The following is a 17,200-nucleotide window of genomic DNA, read 5'->3' as shown; positions in this document are numbered from 1 at the left end:
TACTTCAAGTGACTGATACATTAATGAAGCGCTAGGATTTTATAGAGATTTGAATGAAAGCAGATTATAAAATGATGAAATAAACTAAGGATTACATAAATAAAAATAAAATAAATAGATTAATAAATAAATAAATAAATAAAAGTCCTTAACAAATAGTACTTTGTTAAGGAGCTTTGTTATGAAGTTGTGCGCATCACACAGCTTCATAACTCATAAGCGAGCAAGAGAAACTTAAAGGCAACACGTCAGTTTGTTCACAGCTTTGTTCGTAGCTGTCAAACATTCGGCATCGACCACAAAAGACTTTGGAAACATCTGGATCTTGTACAGTGTCACTGTATCGAGGTACCAAGATGTCTCAGAGACAACATCACTCAAGCCAAAGGGATCACCCCAGCACTGCTCACTTAAGTGAATTTAAAGCCCTCAGAAGAGCATTTAAAAATTGTTGCAAGGAAAAACAAGACCTGGAGAACAGGATGAAACAAATGCAAGAGGAGAAAAGTGCAGAAATGATAAAAATGCAAGAAATTACAGTGATGAGAAAAAAAAATGAAGGCTTGCAAGTGATGTTTAATGAAGCTCTGGGAAGAAATACACAACTTTTAAACAAGAAGCAAGCTGGAGGTTTTACCCCAAGAGCTGCTATGCAAGATCCAAGACAAATCCTCCCAGACTTTGAAAAGAAAAATACAGAATTATGACTATTTTACAATGAAACACTGAACTGGAGGAAGAGGAACAGCAACTGGAGAAAAATTGCAGAGATATGCAGTGGAAAGTCCAAGAAATGGTGACCAAAAACACCCATTTACAAGAACTGTACAACAAAGTCCAGTGCACAAATACTGAAATGCAGGAGAAGCAACGACAGGAGCGATCTCAGAAAAACGAGCAGTCTTTACTTGAAGAATTGCTGATGATGACAAGCCATCCATGAAAATGAACAACAAAGGAACAAGGACATGCATGAAGAAAGCAAAGAGCTGCAAGACAAGAATGATGAGAAACATTAGAAGAACTGGAGAAAAGGTTTAAGAAACTGGAGGTGCAGCATGAAGATCTGTTTAGTGACGTGACCAACCTCACAGCACAGAGCAAAGACCTGCAGGAGCTGTGCCTATAACAGAAGAAAATGCAGATTGGGTTTTTGTGGAAGAACTACTCAGCTGCTTCTTAAGTTAAGCCTGGACAAGAGTAGCCTCATCTTCTTCATTCAGGGGCAAATAAACAATAAAATATTCTAATAAATTAACTTTGCTTCAACGTCTTATTCAAATTCATGCTGTTAAGAATCATTACTGATGGAAATCACCATTTAGCAGTACTTAAGAAAGCTGAATAACTTTAACTGAGCTTGCTTTAACATGACTCCCTGAATTTAGAGTCAGGTTTGAGTTGGATAACAGACAGCAGTTTGAGAAAAACTTGTGTTCATTGGAAAATAAAATGTATGAATCGTTTCACTTCAATCATTTGCCTTCATTTCATGAATAGTTTTATGTGTTAGTGTTGACTGATCGTCGTAAGTCTTGTTGTTGCTTTCCCAAAGAGAACAAACATTAAAAAAACCCAACATGAATGAAACTGGAAGACAAGTTGAAAATAGAAGGAACAAAATGATTTTCACATTTCTTTCTCTGTAAAACAAAATCAAGGAATGAACAAACACAGATGTACTTTTAGGAGGCAAAGAGGACAAATAGGCAAGAGTTTATTTTTCATGTGCGTTTATAAAGAGTGCATTTAATGTATATCACAATCTAATAACTTCAACTAGAAAAATTTGCATTTCCTGCGAAAATGCTGTGTGGATGCCTTAACGCTGAAGATGTCAGCTGAAAAAAGCTGAAAAAGTTTGAAAAAAACATTGCCTTGAGCAGGATTCAAACCTGGCCCTTCTGTTCTAAAGGCAGTTACTCATTTCACTGAGCCAAACTGATTCCCACAAAGATGAGGTGGAGAGACTGACAATTGTGATGAGATGAGCAGAAGCGGCTGAGAATTGTGCTGATAAGAGGTGAAAAGGCTGAAAACTTTGCAGAAAAGAGGTGAATCAGCAGAATTCTGCTGAAAAGAGGTGAATCAGCAGAATTTCTGATGAAAAGAGTTTTTTTCTGAAAACAGCTGAGATTTGTGCTAATAAGAGGTGAAAGATTTTGCAGAAGAGGTGAATAAGCAAAATTTGGGCAGAAAAGAGGTTAAAATCCTGAATATTTTGCTGAAAAGAGTTCAATCAGCAGAATTTCTGGAAAAGCTTAAAATTCTAATGAAAACAGCAGAAGAGGCTGAGATTTGTAGTGATAAGAGGTGTAAATGCTGAACCAATCAGAGGTAGGGCTTCTGTCTGCTTCATCAGGCTGTGTACTTGTATGTATTTCTGCCATGGACTGTTGACAAGAATCTGAGGTCCATATTAGAAAAGCTGCTAAAATCATAAAACTTTGCAGAATTGTAATAAATTAGCAATATAAATTACAGGTCTGTGATAGTGTATAAATTTGTAGTGAAAAAAAAATGTTGAATAAGGTGGGATTGAACCCACGACCTTTGGTCTGAAGATCCGTTTCATTACCAATCACGCCACCTGGAAAGGGGCCAGGCGCCTGGAAAAAAGGTTGATGAGCAGTCAGAATTAGATCGCGGTGAGAGGCGAGTTACGCTGTAAAATTTCAGGCGGAAAAAGGAAAATAATAATAATAAGAAGAAGAATAAATCCGAGAAATAGTAATAAGTGTGCCTTTTGGCATAGGCACACTTAATAAAGAGAAACAGGAACTCAAAGGGCATCCACACAATTAGAAAACTGAGAAATATAGTGATGGACTGACTTCTTTATAGGTGTGGTGGTATGGTTTGTGACTCGGCTGGAGAGGAGGGGTGGAGTAGCGGGTTTACAGTGTGGTGTCAGGGGGAGGCTTCTTGTCACAGCTGGCGAACATCATCTAATCATGCCTTCCCTATTTTAGTAGCTTATATGTTTTATAATGTTTGTGTAATGTGTTTAATCAATCAGTCAATCAATTACTGATATTACTGATCTCAGCCCATTATGTGTATAGAGCACGCTTCTCCACAGAATCAATTTCTTCTATTCCAGCGTCTCCACCACCACGAATGAGACCAAAGAGCTGTCAAAGGACGTCAGGGATGAGAGTGTAGAGTTGCACACGGCTGGAATGGACTATAAGAACATCAGCAGGAAGCGTGGTGACATGGTGACCATTGCTAGTGTGATTATTCGGAAACAGAAAATATAAAATGACCATCAATCACCTTCTGTCTTAAGGTGGGTCATTCCAAAACTACAAGGGAGATGCTTGTTTATTATATGAAGGGAAGTTAGACCACAGTCACCAAGACGACCACATAATGGAGTGAAATCATGGTGCACCCATAGGGTCCAATCACTCAAGAAGGTGCATCTTTAGTTTGCCAGTGAACATCTAAATGATTTAGAAAAGGCGTGGGAGAAAGTGTTTGGAGGAAGAGGGATGATGTTCTTTGGATCGCACTCATCATTTCTCTTCCTCCAAACACAGTAAAGTACAGACATGTAGATGAGAACCTCCTTCAGAAATGTTATAATGAGCTGTGAATGGGTCAGCATGGCAGTGATCCAACACATACAAAGGCAGTAAAGGAGTGTCTAAACAAGAAACATGTTAAGCTCATGGAGTGGTCAAGCCAGTCTCCACACAGCCCTGTAGAAAATCTGTGGAGGGAGCTTAAGTTTCAAACAGCAGCCAAGATACCTAAAGGATTTCTGTAAAGGGGAGTTGGCCAGAATTCCTCCTCAGATGTGTTCAAACCTCAAGACCAACTACAGGAAACGTCTTACCGCTATGCATACCAACAAGGATTTCTCCACCAAGAACTAAGTCATGTTTTGCTTAGATATTAAATACTTATTCCACTCAGTGACATCCAAATAATAGTATAACTTTTATGTAACGTGTTTTTTTGTTTCTGCATTTTTGGTTGATATTCTGCCTCTCTCCGTTACAAAGAAACTACCATAAAAATCAGAGGCTGTTCATTTCTTTTTACTGGAGCAAACTTACAAATTCAGCAGGTGATTAAATCATTTTTCTGCCATTGTAATATACCACAGTACAACAAAGAACATCATGTTCTATTTGAGAAACCACACTGAGATTTCTCATATCCAAGCTGCTGTGATTGTAGGGGATAAAATGTATTTTGAAGGCGACCCAACTCCGCGGACTTGTGGGAAATATAGTTTCAGCTCCAAAAACATGACATATGCAAATCAGCTTTGTGTTGGACCAAGTTACTTCAATTACCATAGGCCTTTGCTTTACTGCGCCTGCGCTGTAGATGTTTTCCCCGTGCATGTGTGTAGGCGAATCACGTGTGGAGAAGCGGTTGGTTGTCATGTCTCTGCCGTAGCAGAGTTCCGTGCTTGGTTTAATTATCTGCTTCCAGCTTTTGCTATACTTTCTATTTCTTTTCCCCCCTCATACCTTTTTTTAAATCGAAGAATGAGCGAAAACGATGACATCGAAGTCGACAGCGATGTATGTCTTTTTGTTTCTTCTAGAAGTAGCTAGCCAGTTTGTTAGCTACACAGTAACTCACATTCCTCTCAAAATATGCTATTTGATTGTGCTAGCTAGTTAGCGGGGGTTTCTCTGGGCTAGCACTAGGTTTTGAAGCCTGTATGGAGATAGCTGTTAGGGGGGGGGCGTTTGAGCTCTTAATTGCTGGCTTTCAAATGAAAGTCGCACACGGAACTGGTGAATAAGTTGGGTAGCCTCGCTACGACATTTGTCGTTTATTTGGGGCAGCTCAGCAAAATAAAGAGGGCTGTTTTATGCTCTTATAACTTAAATCACTCGTTCTGGTGGACCGTATTCCTGCTGTCACGTGATCAATAAAACTTGAAATAAAACGCTGTGTTAAAACTGCAAATATGGAAAAAAAAACATAAATAAAACCAATCATAAACAGCAGTTAAGCTCTTCCAGGACACAAGGTCAGCTCTTCTGAGAGGTGAACTGACGGCTTGCTTGGACATAATGTTCCTTTCAGAAATATAACACGGTTCTGTCGGCTATACCACGCATGCTTTTACTATTTATTTAGTTTAGATGCTAAATGCAGCCCTTGTTTATTGGTTGCATAAAAGGGTAATCCCTTCACGTCTACCTAGATATAGTTAGCATACTTGACAGCTAGCTGGTTGAAATGTCGTGGTTGGTTGTATCTTTAGCTCTGACGTGTGATTTAAGTCAGGCTATGATGCACACACATTTAATACAGCAAACCGAGGCTCAATGAGAATACAGTACTCGATGTTCTCCTATCGTACAACTGAATTCATGTCATGTTATTGTGTTTTCTTGATTATAAGCCCGGCGATTTATTCAGTATTTCTCTGCAAGCCCTTGTTACCTGTTAAATTGTGGTTTCTTGCTAAAAATCCAGCGCTGTAGTTGCATTACAACTAACCACTCTGCCAATGTATCAGTACGCCCACTGTGCGTTCAGGTTTGAATTCCTCGTGTTGCAATAAGCAGTTGCATTTTCCCACCCCAAAGTGCGATGTGGTGTTTTAATTGAGCATGAATCTGAGAACATGACCTAAATATGGCCACATATTTCTCAGAACTATGGATTCCAACTCTAGTGTAGATCCTATTAGAGCCACCTATACATTTACTGTAAGGCTTCATAAGCTCTCATTGTGCCGTGCATCTAACGCTACTGAGCCATTAAGTTTAGAAATGCTTCCTAAAAACAGTTTTCAGCAAAGGCTCAAATTTCACATCCATATTTCAAGTGATGAGCTTTAACTTTGTGAGGCAGATTGTTTGTATTTGTCTTTTGTTTATGTTTGTTTTGATGTATATGTTTGTCTTTTGCATTTTGTGTAGTTTTACATGATGTGTTCACGAGATATTAGCAGTTTTAGTCAAATCTGCCATGTTTGAATCTACATTTTTACGTTGATATCCATTGACATGTAGTGTTGCTCTTACATAAACAAAGAAAATGAAAGTAAAATGTTCCTTCTAATCTCTGCCAGTACCTAAATTAAAAATGATCCGTTTTATACTAACTTTAATATCTGGCCTAGCAACATGTTGTAATGAGTGAGATATAGATAGATAATAATAGATTGGATTTATATAGCGCTTTTCGAGACCCTCAAAGCGCTTTACAATTCCACTATTCATTCACTCTCACATCCACACACTGGTGGAGGCAGCTACAGTTGTAGCCACAGCTGCCCTGGGACAGACTGACAGAAGCGAGGCTGCCATATCGCGCCATCGGCCCCTCTGGCCAACACCAGTAGGTGGTAGGTGAAGTGTCTTGCCCAAGGACACAACGATCAGAACAGAGTGAGCTGGGGATCAAATCGGTAACTTTGCGGTTACAAGATGAGCTTCCCAACCCCTGAACCACGGCCGCCCAGATAGATAGATCGATACACACTCTATTGATCTCACAAGACAAAGTCCAGCGACAGGATACAGAATAGAAATAGTACAGTTAGTGAGTTAATAGTTAAAGTAAAACCCTCACTTAGTGAGAGACATCTTTTATCAAATATATACAACAGTGAGAAAAAAAACCCTAAAAAATAAGAATGAGGTTAATTTAAAGAAGAGCAAAAAGCTACAATAATACCATACCAATATTTGAATTTACCTGATCTACATCCCGTCTGTCCAGTTCTGGGTTGTGGATGGGGGAGCTGGAGCCTATTCTAGCTGCCATAGGGCAAGAGGTGGGGTACAGACTGGCAGTCTTTTGCAGCGCCAACACAGACAGCCAGACAACCATTCGCGCTCACATTCACAGAGAAATGGGGAGAACACGCACAGGTCCTGGGTGCAAATCTAGCCGCAGCCTTTCCATATAGAGTTTGCATGTTCTCCCCATCTCTTCATTTGGAAAATTTTCACACATATTTGTAATCACTACATTTAAAAGCTAGTTATTAACCACAAACGGATCTTACATGACTCTTAGTGACTCACGAAACAAGGAACACCTTGTTTTAAGACAAAAAATTGGATTTTTTATCTATCATCCAGTCCGTGTTAAGAAAAAAAGGCAAAGGAAGAGTTGAGACTGAGTTAATGTTGAATTTTAGTTACGACTAAGATTTGCTGGTGCAACCCTGAAAGCAAACATATCGTGTCCTTGTAAATACTTCCAGCACAGGTTCCTGCTTGTGTGCATATATTGATATTAACCCAGATACACGCAATAACCGTCTAAAGATGAGGCCTTCTCTTACTGCAGTTTAAATCACTTCTGTATGGCCTGGTAAATGGCCTGTATTTATATAGCGCTTTACTAGTCCCTAAGGACCCCAAAGCGCTTTACATATCCAGTCATCCACCCATTCACGCACACATTCACACACTGGTGATGGCAGCTACATTGTAGCCACAGCCACCCTGGGGCGCACTGACAGAGGCGAGGCTGCCCACCACCAGTAGGCAACGGGTGAAGTGTCTGTATGTTAAAGAAGCGGACGTATGTAGTTTTTTTGTAAATGACCTAAACTTTCTCTCTCCCCTTTGCAGGCAGACAAGCGAGCACATCACAATGCGCTGGAGCGTAAACGCAGGGACCACATTAAAGACAGCTTTCACAGTTTACGAGACTCTGTGCCTGCACTACAAGGGGAGAAGGTGAGGAAACTATCTATATATTGCCATAGACCATTCATATTGTGCCCCAGAATCCAGATCTATGCTCGTCATCTCTCCGTCATGCCTAGAGGAAGGAGGAAATTGTTATTTGTAGAAACAGATGCCTCGCCAAATATTAACGACGTGTCTGATAATGATTCACAAGATCATTCATCTCGTTGGTGGATTTTAACAAGCTTGTAGACACTGCTGTCAAAGCAAGCAGCTCTGTAAACTCTGGCAGCTTTGCCAAATAAATGCTGGATGAAGAGTGATGTTTCTGCTTATGCTGTCCATTTCATATTTAATACTATTCAAGTTCAAAAGGCAGTTAACGTACAGTTGTTGTGTCAACATGGAGATGAGATCATTTTCTCCTCTGTTAAGCCTGATTTGTAGTACTGTGTTGAATCCCAGCTGCTTTATCTTCGTTTGCTTTTAACTTGTACCTGCGCTGGTCTGCCATCACAAGTGAAACTGAAGCTGATAATGCTCAACCTGGAGTTAATAGATATGCAGTGCTATGCAAATCTAAAAGCCACCCCTCATTTCTTTATATTTTGCTAGGAAAATGGGAAATTCTGTCGAAACACGTGCAAACATACATGAAAGTACAGTATGTAAGTTAAAAACAGAGTCTGTACAGTTTTAATGAGCTTGAAAATCACTATGTGGTATGACGGCTTTTATTCTTCAGCACAGCCTGAACTCTCTTAGGCAGCTTTCTTATAGTAGTCTTCAGGAATAGTTCATTGAAAGCTCTTCTCTGGATGTTGGCTTTCTTTTGTTACATTTGCTGTCACGATGATCCAACACTGCTTCAATAATGTTGAGGTCCAGCCTGTGGGGAGGCCAATCCACGACCAAGAGTGTTGTAATTGCGTTGTTTTCTATCCTGACTGAAATGCAGGTCCAAATAATGACAGAGCCTTTACGGATTGCTGCAGCCACTCACTCTTTTACCTCAGATTAATACTGAAGATGATTTAGACCAGAAATTTCTAATTTGAATTGATCACTGCCCACTGCCACTGATTTTCAGTCTGGTTAGTAATCTGTATACTGTGTTAACACTGCATATTTCTAACAAACACAGTCGCTGTTGCTCAAGTTTGCATTGCTGCAAAGTTGTGGCATCAACATTTGTGGTCAGCCTGCGCTGTTGGTTTAATACGGTACTACAAAACAAGCGTTGACCCATCTGCCCGAGGTCGCTGACTCCTGGAATAGTTCTTGTTAACTTCTTATTTGAATCCAGATTAAATTGCAACACACTCTGAACTGTGTATAACAGATTCATGCACTTTATTGGCTGCTTTTTCACACGGGCCTCACAGAATTCTGTTAAACAGGCTTCCCGAGCACAGATTCTAGACAAAGCCACGGAGTACATCCAGTACATGAGACGAAAAAACCACACCCACCAGCAAGATATTGACGATCTAAAGAAGCAGAATGCACTGCTGGAGCAGCAGGGTAAGCGGTGCTCTTGTTAAATAAGTATCGCACATTTTTGTCACGTGGATTCAATCTCAGATGCCGTAAACAACGTTTGTTTCTATCTTTGTGTACGACTTGCAGTTCGTGCACTTGAGAAGGCCAAGGGGAACACTCAGCTCCAGACCAACTACTCTTCCGATAGCAGCTTGTACACAAACCGCAAAGGGAGCGCCGTGTCCGCTTTTGATGGTGGGTCCGACTCCAGCTCTGAATCAGAATCAGACGAGACACCAAACAGGAAGAAGCTGCGCCTGGAGCTAAGCTAGATTTGGGTGGACCCCGGCTCCTTAGACAGACTCTTTTTACCCACCAGCCCCAGCTCCTCTTGCCTGTCCGCACTGAGCCCTGCCTTCTTGCGCTAGCCCAGGAGACGAGGTGGAGATCGTGTGTGAGAGAGGTGCTATTATGTATAAAACGCTTCTACCTTCTTTTATCCTTCTGGCAAGCACCCTGTCACTCCTTTCGTGGCCCAGCAACAAAGTTAAAAATCCCCAAATTGAGGCAGCTCTGCAGATTTGAAGGACTTTATGCCTTTCAGACCTCATAATAACCATTCATATATGTGGAGATGACAAGACTTGAGTAAAGCTACAAAAATAACCTTTCCCTATTGGTTGTTTTGGTCAACCTCTCCAATCCGGTGGAGGTGTGAGACTTTTGACAAACGGTAAGGGTAGGAATACCTTACCTTTTAATAATAATACTATTAATATTTTTCCAGAAAAGAATGTGAAGTTGCTTTTGGAAAAACAAACCCTGTCTGTTATGCAAAATGCAGCCCTCCTTATTCTGTGTAGTTGGCTAAAAGTTTTGTCTTTTGAAATGTTGTGTAATCAAAGAAATCCCTCTATTTATAGTCATGCACCAAGAAGAATTTCTTACCCTTATATCTATATACCTATATAATCTGATGTCTGAACTCCCATTATGTTTGGCTTGATATTTCAAAGTTTCAGCTATTTATTTTCCTCTATTTTTAATATTTTTAAATAAATTGTGGTTAAAAAATCCCCTCATTGATATTGAATGTTGCACAATGCAGTTAAAGGCATTGTCCTTTATTTTTGTCGATGGAAGTTCCTTTTCAGTGTGTGGTATATAACACTGTATACTCTTAAATGGTGTCGTTTCTGCAAAGAAAAGCCTTCCCTTTGATTTGCCTGTGCTGGGAATGTTTCTCTTTTTTTTTGCAGAGATAAATTAGTGTGTACCTTATAAGATTTGTTTGTTCCATTCCATGGAAATTACAGGTATGTTGTACATACTGCCAACGGTTGTCTTGCAAGATAAGGCATACCTTTATTATGAAACTATAAATAAACTATTTTATCCATTTTGGATGAATTTGTGACTCCTGTGTTTTTAATGTAAAAAAAATAGCCTGATTTTTGCACATTAGGCATCCCCAACAGCATCCTTTTTTTGGTGTTAAATGCAGGTTTAGTTAAAGAGCCAGTTAATTCAATAATCTGGCAGGTTTAATAGGATTTGAGAATCAGAATTTGCTGATGGAATTAAGGTAAATGATAAGAAGGATTTGTTGAAACTTTGGTAGAAATAAACCTTTAAATGTTCCTAGATCACAAGGACTGGATTGGCTACACACGGAGATATATGTGTTTGTCTTTTCACTCATATTTAGAGATAAAGTAGAAAATATGAGCATCGAGGAACATATAAACTTTTATTTGCGACATAAAATGACATCAATCATTGTTTAAATATTGAATTTAGACTTGGGCCAGTGTGATGTGTCCTGACGCTCCCTCTACAGGAAACAACGTTCAAAGACGCAGGTTGTGTGCTGCTTTCCAGTGCCGTAGGAAATTGCAGGCGTAACCAAGAACGACATGTAGGATGGTGAAGTACTACTGAAATATTTGAAGGTGATAGTAAAGCACACGACGAACCACAAAAATGTTAGAAAAACGTTCCAAGACATCTGACTTTGTAAAGTGCATCAAGTGGCGCTCTTTGAGTTCAGCGTGAAAGTTTCCGAGGGGCCTTGAACGCATCACCCAAGCAGAGGACAAGCAGCCAGTTTCAAGCGCCGCATCAGACAGGCATGTTTTTTCATCATCGCTTAGTTTTGGGTCATGGCTAAACAGTACGACTTCTTGTTCCGGCTGCTCATGCTCGGAGACTCGGGGGTTGGGAAGACTTGCATGTTGCGCCGGTTCACGGAAAGTGACTTTGACACTGCACACATTTCCACCATCGGTAAGCCATCCAACAGGTTTTCAGTGAAGCTTTCTCCAAAACTCATATCAGTTTTTTCCCCCACAGGTTGAACCAGTTAAACACCGGGAAATTCTTTTCTCTGGATGAATGTAGATGCAGGGTTTTAACATTCAGAGCATTTTATTTTAGCTTTCCCATTTGTTCAGAATATAAAAGTGGGCCTACTTATAGGATTAAAGGGCCTCAAGTTCAAACAGCCTCACATGGGAAAGTTTGCCTAGAAGGCTTTCTGTTGCCCACGCTAAAGCACAATGAAAGTATAAGATGGAATGTTTTTGCTTAATTAAAGGTTAGACACGTAGAAGAGGTCTGATAAATTACGTCTCTGTCACGAGCGTACTGGAAATGGGAAGGGAGACGACTATTTCTTCTGCTCTCAAATTATTTGATATGCTATCTTATATCTTTTCCCCCTTGATTGGAACTTGCGGATTGATGAGGCCATTAGTGCTTCATATCAGTACTGCCACTTTTCCTGATTGTGTCACATACTAATGAGTTGGAACAAAATGTGGTAGGCCCTGTTTACCTGTTAGACTGTGGAGCATAATCAGGGTCAAGTCACACCAGAAAATGCAGAGTGGAAAGGCTTTACATGGGATTTGGATATTTGGAATAGTGTCTGATGATGAAATCATTGCTAAAAGAAAATCACCAGCCGTGCCTTTAGATCTGCATCAGGCAGTGAAAGAAGCGCTGGAACAAAAGGATACCGATATGCAGGATGAATGGACAGCTTTGCATATATTACATAAACGCAGATTCTTACATGATAAAAGTGAACAATTGCAAAAAGAGGAAAGCCATCCTTAGGGCGAGACAGAAACGGGCTACAGGAGGAGCTCATTCACAGACACTGAAAACAGTGAGATTGGGATTTGATTATGTAAAGTAGGTGCATTTTCAGATTCAGTAGCACCTCTTCGTTTCACTCAAACTGGGCTAGGAAGCTGCATCGCCAACAAAAATGTATTTATGGTCAATGATCATATGAAATGCCTGACAGAAAACTTTTTTATGAGCACAATGTTGGGATTGGATTACACAGAGTTTATTGATTCCACAAAGTGTGGTGGCAGCGTAACGGAAAGAAAAAAACAAAAACTGTTCAGGGTTTAATGTTAAATGTAACAGAGCCAAATATGGAAGGAAACAGAGAACAGATTCCAAGTTGTCCAATTGATCAGAATCACACGTTTCCTTTTTTTCCTGCTCTACTTCTTTCCTATTCTAACTTCAATCATGCCACTAGTGTTAAAAAATCTTATAAATATCCATCACAGGAGCCAAATGAAAGGATCTCTTCAGTCTTTTCATTAATCTTTTCTTGCAAGATATATCGACAGTAGTATAGTCGTCATAGTTGTAGTGTCATGGCTTATTGGCACATTGGACTATAACAGAAACTATTGAATTTGCTAATTTCGGTCATGCTTTAGTTGTCGGGCCAATAACCTCATGCGACTCCAGAATACTTTGGTATACAGAGGAGTTCATGGCCGACTTAATGACTGCAAGGTGCCCAGGTAAAACAAGCCCAAATCATCACCCCTCCACCACCGTGCATGACAGATGGTAAGAGGGGTTCGTGCTGATATGCTGTGTTTGTTTTTTGCCAAATGTAGTGCTGTGCATCATGGCCAAACATCTCCACCTTGGTCTGGTTTGTCCAAAAGACATTGGAGGTGTGATGGTTAGTACGATCTGGGTTCTTGCTGCCTCTTACAGCAAGAATGTCCTGTGTTCAAAGCTACTGGCTGGTTGGTCTCTCTGTTCCTGCAGGGGTTCCTTCCAGGTTCTTTGCCTCCCCCCCACAGTCCAAAAGTTTGGTGATTCCAAACTGGCCCTAGGACGGATGCTAATTTAGGCATGTAGGCGATCGTGGCTCAAGAGTTGGGAGTTCACCTTGTAATCAGAAGGTTGCCGGTTCGAGCCCTGGCTTGGACAGTCTCGGTCGTTGTGTCCTTGGGCAAGACACTTCACCCGTTGCCTACTGGTGGTGGTCAGAGGGCCCGGTGGCGCCAGTGTCCGGCAGCCTCGCCTCTGTCAGTGCGCCCCAGGGTGGCTGTGGCTACATTGTAGCTGCCATCACCAGTGTGTGAATGGGTGGATGACTGGATGTGTAAAGCGCTTTGGGGTCCTTAGGGACTAGTAAAGCGCTATATAAATACAGGCCATTTACCATTTAGGGTCTGAGATGTAGCTCTAGGGTTGTTGTTTTTTTTTTTTGCCATTTTCTGCCACTGAACTTGGGTTAAACTTACTGTGATGTCTACTTCTGGGATATGCGACAGATCAGCAAACCTTTCATAACTTCTGGCTTTATAGATGTGATGACACTTGTTGATGATCAGTTAAGTACATCTGAGTACACTTCCTCACAGGACTGCAGAGAGTCTTTAACATGACTGTACATAGTGTAGGATCAGAAATGTTTGTCTTTGAGTGGATTTTGGCTTTGCTAGCATGATGAAAACTAAATAAGAAGTAGATTAAAAGAACTAGTTGAATAGAAACCAGCAAAGTTACGTTGCAAACCTTTATTCTGTCTCCTAGCACAGAAATCCCTCAGTGTCGTTTACACCTGTTTAGATAACTGTATCTCCGAGGAATCCTCAATGAACCTCAGGGACATTTGTTGGCAGTTTGTGATTGTATTTTTGGAGGTTGCATCCCAGCTTACATCTGTATTTGCATTTTCTTTGTTTTGGTCAGGAATTGATTTTAAGATGAAAACACTGGAGGTAGATGGAACCAAGGTGCGAGTACAGATATGGTAAGTGACATTTTTCTTTCATTGCATTCACACTTGCTGCCATGGGTGATTCCCTTTTGCTGATATGTGTTTGGTCCTCCATGCAGGGACACAGCTGGTCAGGAGCGCTATCAGACCATCACCAAACAGTACTACAGGAGGGCGCAAGTATGAGCAGCCAAGAGTAAACTTAGATTTCTGTAACGCAGCTTTGATTCCTTAGTCCTCTTTCCACTTTTTATGCAGGGTGTCATCTTTGTCTACGACGTCACAGACAAGCTGTCCTTTAAGCACATAGCCAAGTGGGTCAGTGATGTGGATGAAGTAAGGCAATAAGCACTCTGTTCGCTGCCCTTCGCAGCTGTCCAGTATTTGTGTTCTGGCTGACTGAACTTTAGCTGCTTGCTAAACAATCAGTGGCTTAGAGTGACTGACAGGATGATGAAGTCCACTATCCCTGTGCTTGACTTCAGTTTTTGTTGTTTTCTTCTAGTATACTACCCAAAAAATGGAGACCATATTGGTAGGAAACAAATGTGATGATTCACTCAGGAGGGAAGTGTCAAAGAACCAAGGAACCAAGGTTTGATTGAGCCTTATTTTCCGCTGTGCTTTAATTAGTATATTATTGATTTTAATTTGGAGATTGTGTTTTAAGTACTCAACATCATAATATACAGACTCCCATATTGTAAGTCAGTCTCCTGGTGGCCTCCAGTTTCTTCCATTAAACTTCCTTAAACTTGATGATGATTACTGTAATACCTGCGCTGGAAAGCTTTGTGTGTTTCATAAATGTCACTTAAGCTGCCAGATCAGCTCGAAACACAGTCTACACAAACAATCCACACACTGCATACAAATTCAACCTGTCTGTCGGGCAACTTGGCAGCTCGATTCGAGAAGTGTGCGCACAACTATCTCTGTGCTGGCAGGCTCTTAGTTGTTTCTATTGCTCAGACAGCCTCAGGCCTTTTTACCACAAAGACACGGTGAAGACTTGAAAACACTCCCAAATAAAATCCGGACGGTTGTACAGATCATGTGTGTGATGAGTAGTTGTTCATGTTGTAGAAACACCAATATGAACTCTTTCTGACCCTGTTAAATTAGACGATGAATTACAGCCAAATGTCATTCATCAGAATGAACGTTCCTCCGAGCTCTTCACACAGACCAGGACCATCTAGATACTAAATACTACAAAATATTCAGTTATACTAGACTCAGTCGCTGCTCTCATGTTGGGAATAATGTTGACTTTATTTTTGAGGTTTTAAAAAAACACTTTTGCATATTTGAGAAGAACTTTTATTGAGAAAATATGCAATATGGTTCTGGCATAACTTATTTCAGGGAGAAAAGGCTTTTAGAGGCACTACTATCAAAGTCCCAGCTTCCAAAAACTAATGGCTGATACCAGCATGTCTCTTAAAATAGAATACTGTTCAACTGGTTAGGCTGAGACAGACAAACGCTTCCTCCCACGTTTAAAACATTTAGTGAAATCTTTTTAAAAATCATATCGCTAAATAAGATAAGCTTTTTATAAACCTCTTACTGCATGTTATAATATTAACACAGCACACAGCAAAGCCTGAAGGATACACCTACATCCATGCAAGTGCATAATATGTATAAATCTTCACACTGCTGACACCCTGTGCTGTTTAATCAGTATTATTGTGCCAGAGTATCGCCTTTGCATTTAATTGATTTTTTAAAATTATATTTATATAGTTTTGGAGAAAAAAGGTATAAAATAGTTTTATTATTTCTAAAAATATGCGCTTCAATTGTCTGTAGTTAGCAGGATCCTATGGGATGGAGTTCTTTGAAACCAGTGCCTCCAAGAATATCAACATCAGTGAGGTAGTGGATTTTCTTGGCAACATTTTTTTCTGGGTAATTCCCCGCCGCATTCTTTTGTTTTCTTTCTTCCTTCTTCCTCCAGTCATTCGAACGTCTGACAGAACTCGTGCTACAGGCTCACAAGAGGGACGTGGACAACCTGTTGGGATCTCTGGACAGCTATCTGGATAAGGCAGGTCTGGAGGAAGACAAAGAGAGCACAGTCCCTCACCTTCCTCAGAGGAGCTGCGCCTGTTAGAAACAAGATGGCCATCATGGTGCCACAGCTTATAGTTGAAGGCGCTCTGACTTGATTCGGTCCCCCTCTGCCCTCTTTGTGGATGCTGTGACTTGTTGGCCCAGGGGTTTAATGAATGGGTTTCACTTTTTGCAAGTTTTTTTTTTTTTATCACACTGTGTTAAATGCATTTAGAAGCAGCTACCAGCAGAGGGCCAATTTTGTTCCATGATCGCTGAATCTTAAAGCTGCTGAGGTTCCCGGAGAACACGGTTTTGTGTAATAAAACTATCCATACCCACAATTTCCTCCTTTAAAATACAGGTTTGCACCGAGCAGCTGCTTCGTCACTTGTTCTTCATATTTTGTTCATATATATTTTTTTAAAATTGAATAATTTGGTTGGTGCTGTAGATGAATTGTGGATTCAAATCAACAATCGTTTATTTGAGGAGGGCGGAGGAAGAGGATGGAGGCAATGACGAAGAAGCCGGAGGACAGAGCTGAATTATTTACACCTCGAAATTCAAACCCAGCAGGGGTGGAGTTATTTACATAATTTACTATCCTCCTTTGACGGAGACTCTGTCGTGCCATGTTCGAAGACCTTGAATGCTTGCTCATGCATTATCATCACGAATGTGTGCATTTGCGTTACAAATGTGATTGGCATTGTGTGCTAAAGGAGTGTTACCGCTCTTTGAAGTAATGTACTCAGGCTCTGCCAAGTTGCCACTTGTATGTAATTTTTTTTAAATGATATGTGCAGGTTGTTACAAAAAAAATAACAAAACCACTGTACGGGTTAATAAATTAAAGTTTTCATATTAAAGCTAATGAGATGTGTCGGGACCTTGCTGAGTCATTACATTAGAATGCAAGGAGTGAAGTCCTGAAAGAGTTCAGACAGATTCATTCATTTTTAATCACCCTCCG

General features: G+C 40.5%; 2 protein-coding genes across 4 annotated transcripts; both read left to right on the top strand.

The window, feature by feature from the left end:
• The first annotated feature begins 4,355 nt into the window (after window positions 1–4,355).
• Window positions 4,356–10,523, top strand: LOC113012103 (protein max-like). Of its 2 annotated transcripts, none has more exons than XM_026152088.2 (4): window positions 4,356–4,544; window positions 7,572–7,679; window positions 9,017–9,155; window positions 9,261–10,523. In XM_026152088.2, exons 1-4 carry the CDS (start codon window positions 4,509–4,511, stop codon window positions 9,443–9,445), a joined length of 468 nt encoding a protein of 155 aa, XP_026007873.1. In that variant the 5' UTR covers window positions 4,356–4,508; the 3' UTR covers window positions 9,446–10,523. The 2 variants fall into 2 exon arrangements, with proteins under 2 accessions (XP_026007873.1, XP_026007874.1); XM_026152089.2 differs by having other exon boundaries at window positions 4,359–4,544; window positions 9,032–9,155.
• A 663-nt stretch (window positions 10,524–11,186) lies between these two features.
• Window positions 11,187–17,101, top strand: LOC113012101 (ras-related protein Rab-15-like). 2 transcript variants are annotated; one of them, XM_026152086.2, is made up of 7 exons: window positions 11,187–11,399; window positions 14,136–14,196; window positions 14,283–14,343; window positions 14,422–14,499; window positions 14,669–14,758; window positions 15,982–16,047; window positions 16,130–17,101. In XM_026152086.2, the coding sequence occupies exons 1-7, from the start codon at window positions 11,276–11,278 to the stop codon at window positions 16,283–16,285; spliced, it is 636 nt and encodes a 211-aa protein (XP_026007871.1). In that variant the 5' UTR covers window positions 11,187–11,275; the 3' UTR covers window positions 16,286–17,101. The 2 variants fall into 2 exon arrangements, with proteins under 2 accessions (XP_026007871.1, XP_026007872.1); XM_026152087.2 differs by lacking the exon at window positions 15,982–16,047 and having other exon boundaries at window positions 11,249–11,399.
• Window positions 17,102–17,200: the final 99 nt, after the last annotated feature.

The sequence above is a fragment of the Astatotilapia calliptera genome, chromosome 19 (assembly GCF_964374335.1).
Source record: "Astatotilapia calliptera chromosome 19, fAstCal68.1, whole genome shotgun sequence".
NCBI classification, from domain to species: domain Eukaryota; kingdom Metazoa; phylum Chordata; class Actinopteri; order Cichliformes; family Cichlidae; genus Astatotilapia; species Astatotilapia calliptera.
This window is presented reverse-complemented; position numbering and strand designations above follow the sequence as displayed.

Bases quoted from the DNA above. Each gene is read 5' to 3' on its own strand.
- LOC113012103 (XM_026152088.2), top strand. From the start codon at position 4,509: ATGAGCGAAAACGATGACATCGAAGTCGACAGCGAT. The intron at 7,680-9,016 runs GTGAGGAAACTA...CGGGCCTCACAG, and splicing joins CTGCACTACAAGGGGAGAAG to AATTCTGTTAAACAGGCTTC. The intron at 9,156-9,260 runs GTAAGCGGTGCT...TACGACTTGCAG, and splicing joins TGCACTGCTGGAGCAGCAGG to TTCGTGCACTTGAGAAGGCC.
- LOC113012101 (XM_026152086.2), top strand. From the start codon at position 11,276: ATGGCTAAACAGTACGACTTCTTGTTCCGGCTGCTCATGCTCGGAGAC. The intron at 14,759-15,981 runs GTTTGATTGAGC...AATTGTCTGTAG, and splicing joins CAAAGAACCAAGGAACCAAG to TTAGCAGGATCCTATGGGAT. The intron at 16,048-16,129 runs GTAGTGGATTTT...TTCTTCCTCCAG, and splicing joins AGAATATCAACATCAGTGAG to TCATTCGAACGTCTGACAGA.